Source organism: Tachysurus fulvidraco, chromosome 26 (genome assembly GCF_022655615.1).
Source record: "Tachysurus fulvidraco isolate hzauxx_2018 chromosome 26, HZAU_PFXX_2.0, whole genome shotgun sequence".
NCBI classification, from domain to species: domain Eukaryota; kingdom Metazoa; phylum Chordata; class Actinopteri; order Siluriformes; family Bagridae; genus Tachysurus; species Tachysurus fulvidraco.
Genome location: NC_062543.1, coordinates 15,700,681 through 15,715,680, shown reverse-complemented (window position 1 = coordinate 15,715,680; position 15,000 = coordinate 15,700,681). Strand labels below are relative to the sequence as shown.

Sequence of the window (15,000 nt, the reverse complement as noted above, 5' to 3'; positions counted from 1 at the left end):
AAGGCCCAAAACATCAGCATTTGAAGCGTTTGAAGCATTTGAAGCACGAGCGACGCCGTTTTATGGTTTTGTTGTGTCATCATCCCATCGGTGGTGGGACGCGCTCACGTGCAGAGAGACGTGATTAAGAATCATGGGACAGAAACGCAGCTCTATACATTCGCCGTATAAAGGCTGTTTTTTTAAAAGTTCATTTTTCCTGTCATTGAGCTGGTACCCTGGAAAAGAACATCTTTTGCATGGAAATGTGGATGTAGTGTACCTTTAAAATGTTACACAACTGGACCATCATTTGCATTAAGGTTTAAAGCATCCCTATGTCCATCTTTCTAGGTAAAAGGAACAAAGACGAACCACTGTTTTTCTGGCCTTATCAACAAGTCAGTGTACAGCTCAGCGTATAATAATGCAACTCTACATCTTTAAAGGTGCGGTTTAGAATTTGTGAATGTGCTTCTAGACCTGCAACTTTTGTATCATTTTGATTCCTTTGTTTAAATTAATTTGTATAATTTTGAAAAAAAAAATCGGTCGTGTTGAATTTCGTATTTTTTTATTCAGGTCTGTTTACATTTTCTGGCCCTGAAATGAGCTTCTTAAACAATAGATTATAATTATATAATTATATGGTTTAATTAACACACGATACACAATATGTAAAAAGAAAATAATTTCTATTTGAAATGTTCTTTGTTGGAATTATTTGGAGTGTGATGGACATTAGGCTCATAGCTCCAGGTCAACACTAACAGTCATATTTGTAGTATTTTTTTTACTGAGCTGTAATTTAACCTCTACAGAATGTTGAGTGGTCAGGAGCAGGAGCACGAGCAGGAGCAGGACTTTCAATCTTTTAGAGACGAGCTGAAAGTGATTCTGATTTATGTATAAACTGTCTGCAGTACATTTGCCTTCTAGATGTAACTGGCGAGTAGAAAGCACATGCATGAGCTGAATATGAATTTGTGCTTGAGAGAGAGAAAGAGAGATAGAGAGAATTGTGTGTGTGTGTGTGTGTGTGTGTGTGTGTGTGTGTGTGTGTGTGTGTGTGTGTGTGTGTGTGTGTGTGTGATAATGTTCTGAGGGGTTTCCTTTCTCTGACTCATCTCTTAGTGGGAGGTTTCTTCTACAAATTTCTATGGTCTGATCTGAGATGGTTTGGTGTTGTGGGTTTGGTGTTAGGGGTTTGGTGTTAGGGGTTTGTTGTTGGTGGTTTGGTGTTGGTGGTTTGGTATTAGGGGTTTGGTGTTGTGGGTTTGGTGTTGTGGGTTTGGTGTTGTGGGTTTGGTGTTGTGGGTTTGGTGTTAGGGGTTTGGTATTAGGGGTTTGGTATTAGGGGTTTGGTATTAGGGGTTTGGTGTTGGTGGTTTGGTGTTAGGGGTTTGGTGTTAAGGGTTTGGTGTTGGTGGTTTGGTATTAGGGGTTTGGTGTTGTGGGTTTGGTGTTAGGGGTTTGGTGTTGTGGGTTTGGTGTTAGGGGTTTGGTGTTAAGGGTTTGGTGTTGGTGGTTTGGTGTTAAGGGTTTGGTGTTAGGGGTTTGGTGTTGGTGGTTTGGTGTTAGTGGTTTGGTGTTGGTGGGTTTGGTGTTAGGGGTTTGGTGTTAGAGGTCTGGTGTTGGTGGGTTTGGTGTTAGGGGTTTGGTGTTGGTGGTTTGGTGTTAGGGGTTTGGTGTTGGTGGTTTGGTGTTAGGGGTTTGGTGTTGGTGGTTTGGTGTTAGGGGTTTGGTGTTGTGGGTTTGGTGTTAGGGGTTTGATGTTGTGGGTTTGATGTTGTGGGTTTGGTGTTAGGGGTTTGGTGTTAGGGGTTTGGTGTTATGGGTTTGGTGTTAGGGGTTTGGTGTTGGTGGTTTGTTGTTAGGGGTTTGGTGTTAGGGGTTTGGTGTTAGGGGTTTGGTGTTGTGGGTTTGGTGTTAGGGGTTTGGTGTTAAGGGTTTGGTGTTGGTGGTTTGGTATTAGGGGTTTGGTGTTAGGGATTTGGTGTTAGGGGTTTGGTGTTGGTAGGTTTGGTGTTGGTAGTTTGGTGTTAGGGGTTTGGTGTTGGTGGTTTGGTGTTTGTGGTTTGGTGTTGGTGGGTTTGGTGTTGGTGGTTTGGTGTTAGGGGTTTGGTGTTGTGGGTTTGGTGTTAGGGGTTTGGTGTTAGGGGTTTGGTGTTGGTGGTTTGGTGTTAGTGGTTTGGTGTTGGGGTTTGGTGTTGGTGGTTTGGTGTTAGTGGTTTGGTGTTGTGGGTTTGGTGTTAGGGGTTTGGTGTTGGTGGTTTGGTGTTGTGGGTTTGGTGTTGTGGGTTTGGTGTTGGGGTTTGGTGTTGTAGGTTTGGTGTTAGGGGTTTGGTGTTGGTAGGTTTGGTGTTGGTAGTTGGGTGTTAGGGGTTTGGTGTTGGTGGTTTGGTGTTAGTGGTTTGGTGTTGGTGGGTTTGGTGTTAGGGGTTTGGTGTTAGAGGTCTGGTGTTGGTGGGTTTGGTGTTAGGGGTTTGGTGTTGGTGGTCTGGTGTTGGTGGGTTTGGTGTTAGGGGTTTGGTGTTGGTGGTTTGGTGTTAGGGGTTTGGTGTTGTGGATTTGGTGTTAGGGGTTTGGTGTTGTGGGTTTGGTGTTGTAGGTTTGGTGTTAGGGGTTTGGTGTTATGGGTTTGGTGTTGGTGGTTTGGTGTTAGGGGGTTTGGTGTTAGGGTTTTGGTGTTGTGGGTTTCGGTGTAGGGGTTGGTTGTGGTGGTTTGGTGTTGGGGTTTGGTGTTGTGGATTTGGTGTTAGGGGTTTGGTGTTGTGGGTTTGGTGTTGTAGGTTTGGTGTTAGGGGTTTGGTGTTATGGGTTTGGTGTTGGTGGTTTGGTGTTAGGGGTTTGGTGTTAGGGGTTTGGTGTTGTGGGTTTGGTGTTAGGGGTTTGGTGTTGGTGGTTTGGTGTTGTGGGTTTGGTGTTGTGGGTTTGGTGTTGGGGTTTGGTGTTGTAGGTTTGGTGTTAGGGGTTTGGTGTTAGGGGTTTGGTGTTATGGGTTTGGTGTTGGTGGTTTGGTGTTAGGGGTTTGGTGTTGGTGGGTTTGGTGTTAGGGGTTTGGTGTTGGTGGTTTGGTGTTAGGGGTTTGGTGTTGGTGGTTTGGTGTTAGGGGTTTGGTGTTGTGGGTTTGGTGTTAGGGGTTTGGTGTTGTGGGTTTGGTGTTGTGGGTTTGGTGTTAGGGGTTTGGTGTTATGGGTTTGGTGTTAGGGGTTTGGTGTTAGGGGTTTGGTGTTGTGGGTTTGGTGTTAGGGGTTTGGTGTTAGGGGTTTGGTGTTATGGGTTTGGTGTTGGTGGTTTGGTGTTAGGGGTTTGGTGTTATGGGTTTGGTGTTGGTGGTTTGGTGTTAGGGGTTTGGTGTTAGGGGTTTGGTGTTGTGGGTTTGGTGTTAGGGGTTTGGTGTTGTAGGTTTGGTCTTTTCCTGCTCTTAAGTCCTGACTTTAGTTCTCAGTGTTAGTCTTCAGTTTTCATTGTAAGACTTTAGTCATCAGTGTAATCTTTAGTCCTTAGTATAAGACTTTAGTCCTTAGTGTACGATTCAGTACTTAGTGAAAGAATTTAGTCCTCAGTTTAAGACGTTTATCCTTAGTGTTATCTTTAGTCCTGACTGTAATCTTTAGTCTTCACTGTAATCTTTAGTCATCAGTGTAATCTTTAGTTATCACTGTAATCTTTAGTCCTCACTGTAATCTTTAGTCCACAGTGTAATTTTTAGTCTACAGTGTAATCTTTAGTCTACAGTGTAATCTTTAGTCATCAGTGTAATCTTTAGTCCTCACTGAAATCTTTAGTCCTCACTGTAATCTTTAGTCCACAGTGTAATCTTTAGTCCACAGTGGAATGTTTAGCTCTCACTGTAATCTTTAGTCCTCACTGTAATCTTTAGTCCACAGTGTAATCTTTAGTCCACACTGTAATCTTTAGTCCTCACTGTAATATTTAGTCCACAGTGTAATCTTTAGTCCACAGTGGAATCTTTAGTCCTCACTGTAATCTTTAGTCCTCACTGTAATCTTTAGTCCACAGTGTAATCTTTAGTCCACACTGTAATCTTTAGTCCACACTGTAATCTTTAGTCCACAGTGGAATCTTTAGTCCTCACTGTAATCTTTAGTCCACAGTGTAATCTTTAGTCCACACTGTAATCTTTAGCCCTCACTGTAATCTTTAGTCATCAGTGTAATCTTTAGTCCACAGTGTAATTTTTAGTCCTCACTGTAATCTTTAGTCATCAGTGTAATCTTTAGTCCACAGCGTAATCTTTAGTCCACAGTGTTATCTTTAGTCCTCAGTGTAAGTCTGTAGACATTTGTGTTATCCCTTAATCCTCAGTATGTCGTTATTCTGGAGTAATTATTGTTTGTCTCCACTTATTGTGTAAACTGTAGGATTGTGCTCCTTCTACACAACACCAGTCATTACTGCATTATATAAACACTTAGTGTAGGACACAAGAGCTTAATGTTATCCTAAAGCCTTAATCCTTTGTGTTAGTGTAAATTCTTAAACCTTAGCCCATAGTGTAAGCCCTTAGTTCCTAACAAGAGTTGTGTGTGTGTGTGTGTGTGTGTGTGTGTGTGTGTGTGTGTGTGTGTGTGTGTGTGTGTGTGTGTGTGTGTGTGTGTGTGCATGTAAAATAAACGGACACACACACACACACACACACACACACACACACACACACACACACACACACACACACACAATTCACTCTTTAATTTAAGCTGCCTTAATATCGATGTGCATTCTGCTGTATGCTGGTCTGGAAAACTAAAAAGCTCATGCAAAAGTATTCCATTATCTTTTTAAAAAGAAAAAAAGAGAAAAAGAAGAAGATGAAGAAGAAGAATTATATTCACTCCTTTCTCTGCATGGTTCTATCCTCCATTTTCTTCACACCATGCACATTGTCATGTCTCCTCATATTCCGTCCGTACTGACCCATTTTATTCCATATGCCGTTTTTCTCAACACTTTCCTTATATGGTCGTTGTTTCCTGTTCATGTAAGCATGTTGCTATGGTAGCTAATTGATCTGATGTATTTCTCCTTACCCCTGACTAGTTTATCTATTTATAGCTGCTTGGCGTCACTTTGTTTTGCATGCGATTTATTGTGATCATGTAGTTAATGTGTACTGCGTGTGTTCTTCTGGGATCCGGACGATTGTTCTGAAGTAAATTAAAATTTCTGTGTGTTCTTCTTATAGCTCTTATAGTTCTTCAGGTTCTTCTTATACCTCTAGAGTTATGTAGGTTCTTCTTATAGCTCTAGAGGTCTTCAGGTTCTTCTTATAGCTCTTATAGTTCTTCGGGTTCTTCTTATACCTCTAGAGTTATGTAGGTTCTTCTTATAGCTCTAGAGGTCTTCAGGTTCTTCTTATAGCTCTTATAGTTCTTCAGGTTCTTCTTATACCTCTAGAGTTATGTAGGTTCTTCTTATAGCTCTAGAGGTCTTCAGGTTCTTCTTATAGCTCTTATAGTTCTTCAGGTTCTTCTTATACCTCTAGAGTTATGTAGGTTCTTCTTATAGCTCTAGAGGTCTTCAGGTTCCTCTTATAGCTCTTATAGTTCTTCAGGTTCTTCTTATAGCTCTTATAGTTCTTCAGGTTCTTCTTATAGCTCTAGAGGTCTTCAGGTTCCTCTTATAGCTCTTATAGTTCTTCAGGTTCTTCTTATAGCTCTTATAGTTCTTCAGGTTCTTCTTATACCTCTAGAGTTATGTAGGTTCTTCTTATAGCAATACAGTTCTTCAGGTTCTTCTTATACCTCTAGAGTTATGTAGGTTCTTATAGCTCTAGAGGTCTTCAGGTTCTTCTTATAGCTCTTATAGTTCTTCTTATATCACTAGAGATCTTCAGTTTTTTCTTATACTTTTAGAGTTTTGAAGATTATTTCTGTAGTTCTGTAGTCCATCTTCTCATTTAGACCTTTAGATTTTTATAGTTATTGAGTTTTGTTTGTTCTTCTGTAACCCTGAGCCTCTTTATAGTTCCATAGTACAACAAATTATTTTATAATCCTCAAATATTGGTCTAAAGAACCCAAGTGGCAACTCCTGAAGATAACCTGGAGATCCCTCTACCTTTCCCAGTGATGTGAGCTAACCCTCAGCTCATGAATGAGGATGAGGGCTGATAACCCACTTTTCTCAGAGAATGCTGCACTGCGATGTGGTTGTTGCTTTCATGTGTCTCCAGGGAAGCACGTGTCAGACTTCACTCCCTACTGTATCTCATTTGGTTGTGTGATAGACGATAGAAAGTTGTTGTACTTGTAGGTCTTTCAGTGTGTAGTTTTGTGACCGTGACCTTAAGTCGTCTTCTACCGTCTCTACTTCTTCACGGATCTTTGGTTCTTTATGTTCCTCTGTGATCAGCGGCGTGGACAGTAGCAGTGAAACAGACACAGATCCTGCTACAGAGCGCTCTGATAGTAAACTCTCTCTGATGATATCCACACGGTTTGTCAGAGGAGCTTCTTTTACTTACCATCGTTTATTCCATTCTAACTCACTTACTATAATCGTGTTTGCTTCTAATGCGTAATAGGGACTGACTTATGAAGAAGCATCTAACTGTCTCTTTCTCTCTCTCTCTCTCTCTCTCTCTCTCTCTCTCTCTCTCTCTCTCTGACTGTCTCTCTCAGGACTGGACGACTGTCTGCTGCAGTATGTCCGAGTGTTTGAGAGAGAAAGGATTTCTGGCGAGCAGCTGCTGCACATCACCCATCAGGAGCTTGAAGAGCTCGGAGTCACACGCATCGGCCATCAGGAGCTCATCCTCGAAGCAGTAGACTTGCTCTGTGCCCTGGTGAGGCAGAGAACACACACACACACACACACACACACACACACACACACACAGTCACTATCCAATTAAATACAAACAATAATAAAACTCAGCAAAAATAAACTGTGTACTGCCTGTATTGTTCATGTATTTAGGTGTGAATTTATATATGTTTGTTTTAGTGTGTACGTGTGTGTGTGCACATACTTGTGTGCGTGTATGTGTTTTAGAGTGCTAATGACGTGTTTACTCTGCATTAATGACACAGCTGAGATTAATCACTCTACTTCCCACTGTATGATTAGCACCCAGCAGGAAGAACACAAGCCAAACAGTGAGGAAAGTGTGTGTGTGTGTGTGTGTGTGTGTGTGTGTGTGTGTGTGTGTGTGTGTGTGTGTGTGTGTGTGTGTGTGTGTGTGGTGGGTGTGTTTAAGATAATCTTACTGGTTCTAAAAAAAAAAAAAAAACACCTACAACACAGTGTAGATTCTGGATAGAATAAGACTGAAGACAATGCTAATTATGAGAGACACATCCTGGTGTTGCCATGACAACTACAACATTGTGAACAGCGTGGTTCTTAACCTGCCACCAAAACACACACACACACACACACACACACACAGAGCAGAAAAGAAACCCCAGGGCTGTCAAGATCTTTTAGAAGATTTTAATTACTTAAACATTTCATATTCGAATGCATTTGCATATTAACAAGCCTGGAACGTTGTAACATTGTAAGTCATGGCTTTATTATGAATATGAATGCTTTGGTGTCTATTTTCAAATCCCCTCCAACACACAGCATCGGAAATGACATCCAATTTATTAAACATACACTAGTGTATAGAGTACAGGGCAGAAGAGCTCAAAAATCATCACAGTGATCTGATGTGAGAGCTGTGATAATAATACAGCGATATTTTAAATGATTTTTAAATGATTTTAAATGAAGCAACAAGAAATACATATTTAAAATAGGTTGCAAGGTAGGGGTAGGGGGTAGGGGAGGATAGGTTTAGAGGAGAGGGGTGGGAGTAGGGATAGGGGTTAGAGTTATGGGTAGAGTTGAAATTGGTGGTGAGGGTAGGGGTTAGGGTTGGGGTAGGGGTTGGGATTGTTATCGGCAAGTCGTGGCCTAATATGTGCAAGTCGTGGCCTAACAATGGCAAGTCGTGGCATAATATGGGCAAGTCGTGGCCTAACATGGGCAAGTCGTGGCCTAACATGTGCAAGTCGTGGCCTAACATGGGCAAGTCGTGGCCTAACAATGGCAAGTCGCGACTGAGGTGCCCTTGAGCAAGGCACCGAACCCCCCAACTGCTCCCCGGGCGCCGCAGCATAAATGGCTGCCCACTGCTCCGGGTGTGTGTTCACGGTGTGTGTGTTCACTGCTGTGTGTGTGTGCACTGCTGTGTGTGTGTGTGTGTGCACTTTGGATGGGTTAAATGCAGAGAACGAATTCTGAGTATGGGTCACCGTACTTAGCCGTATGTCACGTCACTTATTATGGTTAGGGTAAGGAGTACGGTTATTGGTTAGGGTTAGGAGTAGGTGTAGGGTTTGGGGTATGTAGGTTAAGGAGGTAAGGAGGGGTTAAGGGATCCAGGGGAGGGTTATAAGCAGGGGTAAGGTTAGGACTGGGGTCAAGGGTTAGGGTTGAGTTTAGTTAGGAGTTGGGGTAGTGTTAGGATTAAGCTTTAGGTTTGGGGTAGAGTTTAAGATAAAGAGGGTAAGGGTATGGTTTAGGGGGTAATGGTTGAGGCAAAGGGGTAGGGGTAACAGTCACTAAAAATATGTTTGTAATGAAGTACCTACACAAAACGTTTATTACAGAACTACGGTCTGGAGACGGAGAACCTACGTTCTCTTTCCCACAAGCTCAATGCTTCAGCTAAAAACCTGCAGAACTTCATCACGGGCCGGCGGCGTGGTGGACACTACGATGGCCGGGTGTGTCGACGACTGCCCAATGACTTCCTCACCAGTGTGGTTGACCTGATCGGAGCTGCCAAGAACCTGTTGGCCTGGCTGGACAGGTGAGACGAACTGACACCACCCTGAACATGAACCTGAACACAACCCTGTACACCACCATGAACATGACCATGAACACTACCATGAATATGACTCTGAACATGACCATGAACTCCACCCTGAACATGACCATGAACACTACTCTGAACATGACCTGAACACTACCATGAATATGACCCTGAACTCCACCCTGAACATGACCTGAACACTACTCTGAACATGACCATGAACTAAACCCTGAACATGACCATGAATATGACCCTGAACATGACCATGAACTCCACCCTGAACATGACCTGAACACTACCATGAATATGACCCTGAACATGACCTGAACACTACCATGAATATGAGCCTGAACTCCACCCTGAACATGACCTGAACACTACCATGAATATGACCCTGAACTACACCCTGAACATGACCTGAACACTACCATGAATATGACCCTGAACTACACCCTGAACATGACCTGAACACTACCATGAATATGACCCTGAACATGACCATGAACATGACCCTGAACATGACCATGAACTCCACCCTGAACATGACCATGAACTCCACCCTGAACATGACCATGAACTCCACCTTGAACATGACCTTGAACATGACCATGAACACTACTCTGAACATGACCACGAACTCCACCCTGAACATGACCCTGAACATGACCATGAACTCCACCCTGAACATGACCTGAACACTACCCTGTACACGACCTGACCTCCACCCTGAACATGACCTGAACACCAGACTGAGCGTGACCCTGAACTCCAACCCATCACCTTGTCTCTTTTTGACTTCATTGCTAATCCTTGCTAATCTGCAATTTTTTTTTCTCCATGCCCATATTTTAATGTAGTTCACTCAGAATGACCTGGAACTTGCTTGAACTGCGCTAATTAAAGCTCGAATAATAAAAAAAAAAGACGAACAAGACTGAGTGTTTTCTATATAACCAAGATAGGTGTGTGTGTATCTTCTGTATGTAGCTTTAAGGCTAATATGCAGATAATTCTTAAACATACAAATTATAGACTTTGAACAGCCCAGAAATTAGCATGTCGCATCATATATAAGCTTGTTGAAATGATGAGACAATGTTTGCAAGACAGAATCTGACATAAGTGAATCACATTTAATGCTTAGCTAAAGCTATAATGCTAGGCAGCGTATGTTGATAATGATTTTTTGCGTAACTGAACAATACATGTACAAGCTACCGACTTATACATTTTTAAAGCTATATGGATGTAAGGAATAGATGTACAGTATTTGTTTATCACTATCATCCTTGCTCTTTTCATGCTCATCTACGCTAACATAAAGTTATCTTGCTAGCTGAGGAACTCTTTTTGAAATCTGGACCTGGAAGCTAATGGAACAAACGTAGTCCTTTATTAAAAGTGTTAGCCTCGAGGCTATATCTGTAGGTTGTGAAACGTATTTGCCAGTGTATATTCTGTACCTAGCTATGTGTTGTTAGTGTGTACCATCTGCTTAATAAAATCCTTCACTTCTGTGTGTGCGCGCGTGTGTGTGTGTGTGTGTGTGTGTGTGTGTGTGTGTGTGTGTGTGTGTGTGTGTGTGTGTGTGTGTGTGCTTCGTTCCAGGTCACCGTTTGTCAGTGTCACTGAATATTCAGTGCTGAAGAACAACATTGTCCAACTCTGTCTCGAGTTAACCACCATAGTGCAACAGGTGTGTGTGTGTGTGTGTGTGTGTGTCTGCATGTCTGTCAGCATGTTTGTGTGTTTAATGTTATGTGTGTGTGTGCCTGGATGCATGTAAAAGGACGCAAAATGAATCTGAGAATTTGGCTCAAAAGAAAATTTCTATACATCTAGAATTATAAACCTATATTGTTTAATGTTTATGATTTTGTTTCAGGACTGTACCGTGTATGAAACCGAAAATAAGATACTCCATGTGGTGAGTGTTTCACAAACTCACGTTTCTCGTGAGTCGGCTGTGGCTAACATTCTCATTTTGTCTTAGCCTTTGTTACGATTCATTCATTCATTCATTCATTTTCTACCGCTTATCTGAACTTCTCGGATCACGGGGAGCCTGTGCCTATCTCAGGCTTCATCGGGCATCGAGGCAGGATACACCCTGGACGAAGTGCCAACCCATCACAGGGCACACACACACTCTCACTCACACACTCACACACTACGGACAATTTTCCAGAGATGCCAATCAACCTACCATGCATGTCTTTGGACCGGGGGAGGAAACCGGAGTACCCGGAGGAAACCCCCGAGGCACGGGGAGAACATGCAAACTCCACACACACAAGGCGGAGGCGGGAATCGAACCCCCGACCCTGGAGGTGTGAGGCGAACGTGCTGACCACTAAGCCACCGTGCCCCCTGTTACATTTCAGTGTTTTTATTTTTTATTTTTTCATTTAGCTAATTCCTAAAACTGTTTGTGAAGATTCATAAGCTTTTTCAAGATGGCGGAACTCACGAGGGCATACTTAGCAGCTTATGCTAACAGTTTTGGCCATACAGAGTCGTTTGTTTGGTCGTTTTCGAACACGTTTGAGGAAAATGTTGACGTTCCAGATGCTTTGCTGTTTTTTTGCTTTTTTGTCACAAGGCTTTAGTTGTCTATATAAGCAACATTGTGATAGCTAGCGCAGTTTTTAGTCTCAGTCATCAGCTAGTTTCCATGTTTTATGTTCATAAGTTCTGGTTGCTTAGCAACAGTGCCCTTGCTGCTTTAATCACGAGTTCCATTTGAGCGCATCGAAGAAATGGAGTCATTTTCTTCTCCCTTTTTTTCAGTATTCAGACGTGTGTGTGTGTGTGTGTGTGTGTGTGTGTGTGTGTGTGTGTGTGTGTGTGTGTGTGTGTGTGTGTGTGTGTGTGTGTGAATGATGGTAAATTATGCAGATCCTCATGGCTTTATCCTTGAGCTCTTGCAAAGCTATTAATGCCTTTTCAGAACAGAGAGCGAGAGATATTTAGAGATCAGTTAGAGTGTGTTAGTTTGCTCTGCAGCCCTCATAAATAAGAGAGCAGCAGAAAGCAGGTCAGAGGGTTTTTTTTCTGAAGTAGGAACAGAGAGAATAAAAGAGAAAAAAAAAGAAAAATGCTGGAAACAAGAAATGAGGACACTATGTAGTTCTAGCCAAACGTGCAAACACACGGACACACACACACGGACACACACACACACAGTGCTCTAAATGAAAACAGTAGCTAGTTCTATCTTTTATTTCTCTGTTTAACTAAACAGCACAACACTCCGTTCATTTATTCTCTTTCTTCTATAGTTCTGTCTCTTTACCATCACCATAATTAGCATGTGAGTATTAGCATGCCATTAATCATCAGAGCTCACCAACCTAGCATACCCTTTACATCGTGTATAGCATCCGATCTGTTTATGGTGTCGTTTTTTTTTTTTCTCAAGACAACAAAAGGACACTGCCTGAGTCAAGGATTATGTTAGATAGCCTTAGGATGCTCCTGAGATTAAGACTGTGTGGTTTTAAGCTCTTTATTTTGTAAATAATCTGATAGTTCACATGACAGATAAAACTGCTGCTTTGACCGAGGAGATGAATTACTAATTTTACAACTAATCGTAGATCTCTCATAGCTAATCTCATAGAGAATCTCATTCAGCCAGTCGTAGCTTTGGATCAATACATTAACAGTTTATATAAATAATCTGTCTGTCATTGTCTTGTTCTCTGTGTCAGTGTAAGACTCTGTCAGGAATCTGCGAGCACATCATCTCTCTGTCGTCTGATTCGCTGGTGTCACAGTCTGCTCACTTGGAGGTCGTCCATCTCACCAACGTTTTGCCCAATGAGGGTCTGGTGAGTTAACATCAACAGCGCTTAACAACAACAACAACAACTGCAGTGACGTGACTAGCTTTCTCCATTTTTGTCTCTCAGGGCATGTATATTAAATCCACATATGACGGTCTACATGTGATCACCGGCACCACAGAGAATGTGAGTTTTATGCTGCAGCACCACGCAGCAACAGTGGAAAAATCATCAGGTTGTTAGCTAAACATCAGTTGAGTAAAGGGTTTAGTCCCATGTTTTATTCCCCTGGAAGCATTAAAGTGAAAAGTACAAATCATTGTTCTATTAGCCAGCTAGCATCAGAAACTAAGCTAGCTAGATTAGGAATACAAAAAAACTATTAATTTATTAGATTTAATGCAAATTATGTTCGATAATGTTATAGTACAAATACACCATTATAAACCTGTGACCTGAAGACTGTGCTACTGTGAGAGTTACTGTCGATTAGACCAAAGAGAAAAGAAATAAACCAAACGCTAGCGAGCACATCGCCGTATCAGTTGTCTGCTGAGTCATGTCACTGCTGATAAATACCTGATACCCGGGATATAGAATACATCTTTCATGGTCATTCGGCTCATATTAAGGCTACAAGGCTGGCTTGCTAGGGTTACTTTTGTTTGTTAGGTTAGCTTTAACATGCTAGGTGGATTGTTTAACAGTCCACATACTTTTGGTACAAATCTGTCTGCAAGATGCTATTCAGTTTTTATGTGTTTAATTTGTATTCGCTATTCACAGATTTTGTGTCATTTTAAAATGTTTATTTCTCTGTCTCGTGCTGTTTGTAGTCTCCTGCTGATCTCTGTAAGAAGATTCATGCAGGTGATGAGGTCATTCAGGTCAACTACCAAACTGTGGTGAGTAATACTGTGTGTGTTTGTGTGTGTGTGTGTGTGTGTGTGTGTGTGTGAGTGTGTGTGGGTTTAGGGGTTGTATTATGTATTTGGTTAATCGTAAAAGGAACGTTACATGCATTTTATTTTGACCTGTTCCTTTAAAAGAACTGCCACTTCAGTAATTCCCCCTCAGCTCAGGCTCCAGGCTGGCGCCGCTGTCTAAGGTTTCACTCGATCACTGAGAGATCGTGAGTCCATGAGAGACTGATCTTTGTCTTGAGGTGGAAAAAAATGACAGAACTCTGCGACATCGATCAGATCAGAGTTAGGCTGTAGCAGTGTCTGTCTGTACATAGGAGTTCTCTCCTCCTGACTTTGTACGTGAGCAGAAGCTCAAAAAGGACCACACATTGTCCTTCACCCTAGCAGACTGGTAGCTGTTGTGTGATGACTAATTTGACAGATGGGGAAAAAGGCACCGGCTTTTCAAACAGATCGACTCTCCTGATTCAGAATTCTTTATATCAGTCATGTTACATCTAACTACTTACAGTACATCAGGGTCTATTTGCACAATGTGGCTTTTATCTCTTATATGGAAATGTGGGTTTGTTTCTGTGTCCAGTCGTGAAATGGGTTTTCACTGTGAGAGAAAACACAGGATTTCTGACAGGATTTCTCATAAATATTTACAAAACTTAGCCAGTTACCGTAGATGGACTTTCTCTGAGAGGATTTTAAAATTACAACAAAAGAGTTAAGTGTTTAATATTTGTCTTTAAGTCTGTAGCCAGCTCGCTAGCATTTAAGCTAAGCTGACAGGATTTCTGACAGGATTTTAAGTCGTTTCTTGATCTTTGCTGCTAACACTAGAAAACCTTAGATAACTAATCTAGATTTAGTTATACTCGAACTGAAGAAATTTTTAGAACCGCTAGCTAATATATGATAGTGTTCGTTATGATTCGCTGTACATCGTAAGCTAACATGAGATAGCTAATCAACATTAGTGTTATATCTAACTAACCTGACATTAGCTAATCTTTTGCTTAAAGTTGTTGATGCTTTTTGATGGTTTAATTTTGAAGCCATAATTTTATTTTATTTTTTTTTATAAAACTTTAGAGTTACCGAGTATTAAAATGTTTACAATCCGTTAATGGCTGCTACATGCTAACACACACTAATCTGACCGGATTTTTTTTTTAAACAAAATCTTTTTGCAATCTTTGCTGCTAGCAATAGCAAGTTACCTTTGATGAAATGACTCGATGGTGTTTCTGTGAGGATTTTAAATCATATTTAGCTAGCTAGCACAGAAGCATTAGATAAATTATTTGTTTTGCTAAGGGAATAAAAAGTCATAATGTTAAATGTTGTTAATTATCACTGCTAACAGTAGATGGGTAAGTAAGACCCGAGCTAATCTGACAGAACGTTAAGACGTATTAATGAAATTTAAAAAATTAAATAAAATATGAGTTAAGTTATAAAACTATACTGAAGGTGCTTA

The 15,000-nt window shown here is 41.4% G+C and overlaps 1 protein-coding gene across 2 annotated transcripts in view; it reads left to right on the top strand.

The window, feature by feature from the left end:
• si:ch211-26b3.4 (connector enhancer of kinase suppressor of ras 2) overlaps positions 1–15,000 on the top strand; it is a 31,269-nt gene that overhangs the window by 1,229 nt on the left and 15,040 nt on the right. For both annotated transcript variants that reach the window (XM_047808976.1, XM_047808975.1), the window contains exons 2-8: positions 6,627–6,790; positions 8,607–8,809; positions 10,424–10,511; positions 10,701–10,742; positions 12,529–12,648; positions 12,730–12,789; positions 13,440–13,508. In XM_047808976.1, coding sequence (XP_047664932.1) covers positions 6,627–6,790; positions 8,607–8,809; positions 10,424–10,511; positions 10,701–10,742; positions 12,529–12,648; positions 12,730–12,789; positions 13,440–13,508 — 746 coding nt within the window. The remainder of the gene's footprint in view (positions 1–6,626; positions 6,791–8,606; positions 8,810–10,423; positions 10,512–10,700; positions 10,743–12,528; positions 12,649–12,729; positions 12,790–13,439; positions 13,509–15,000) is intronic.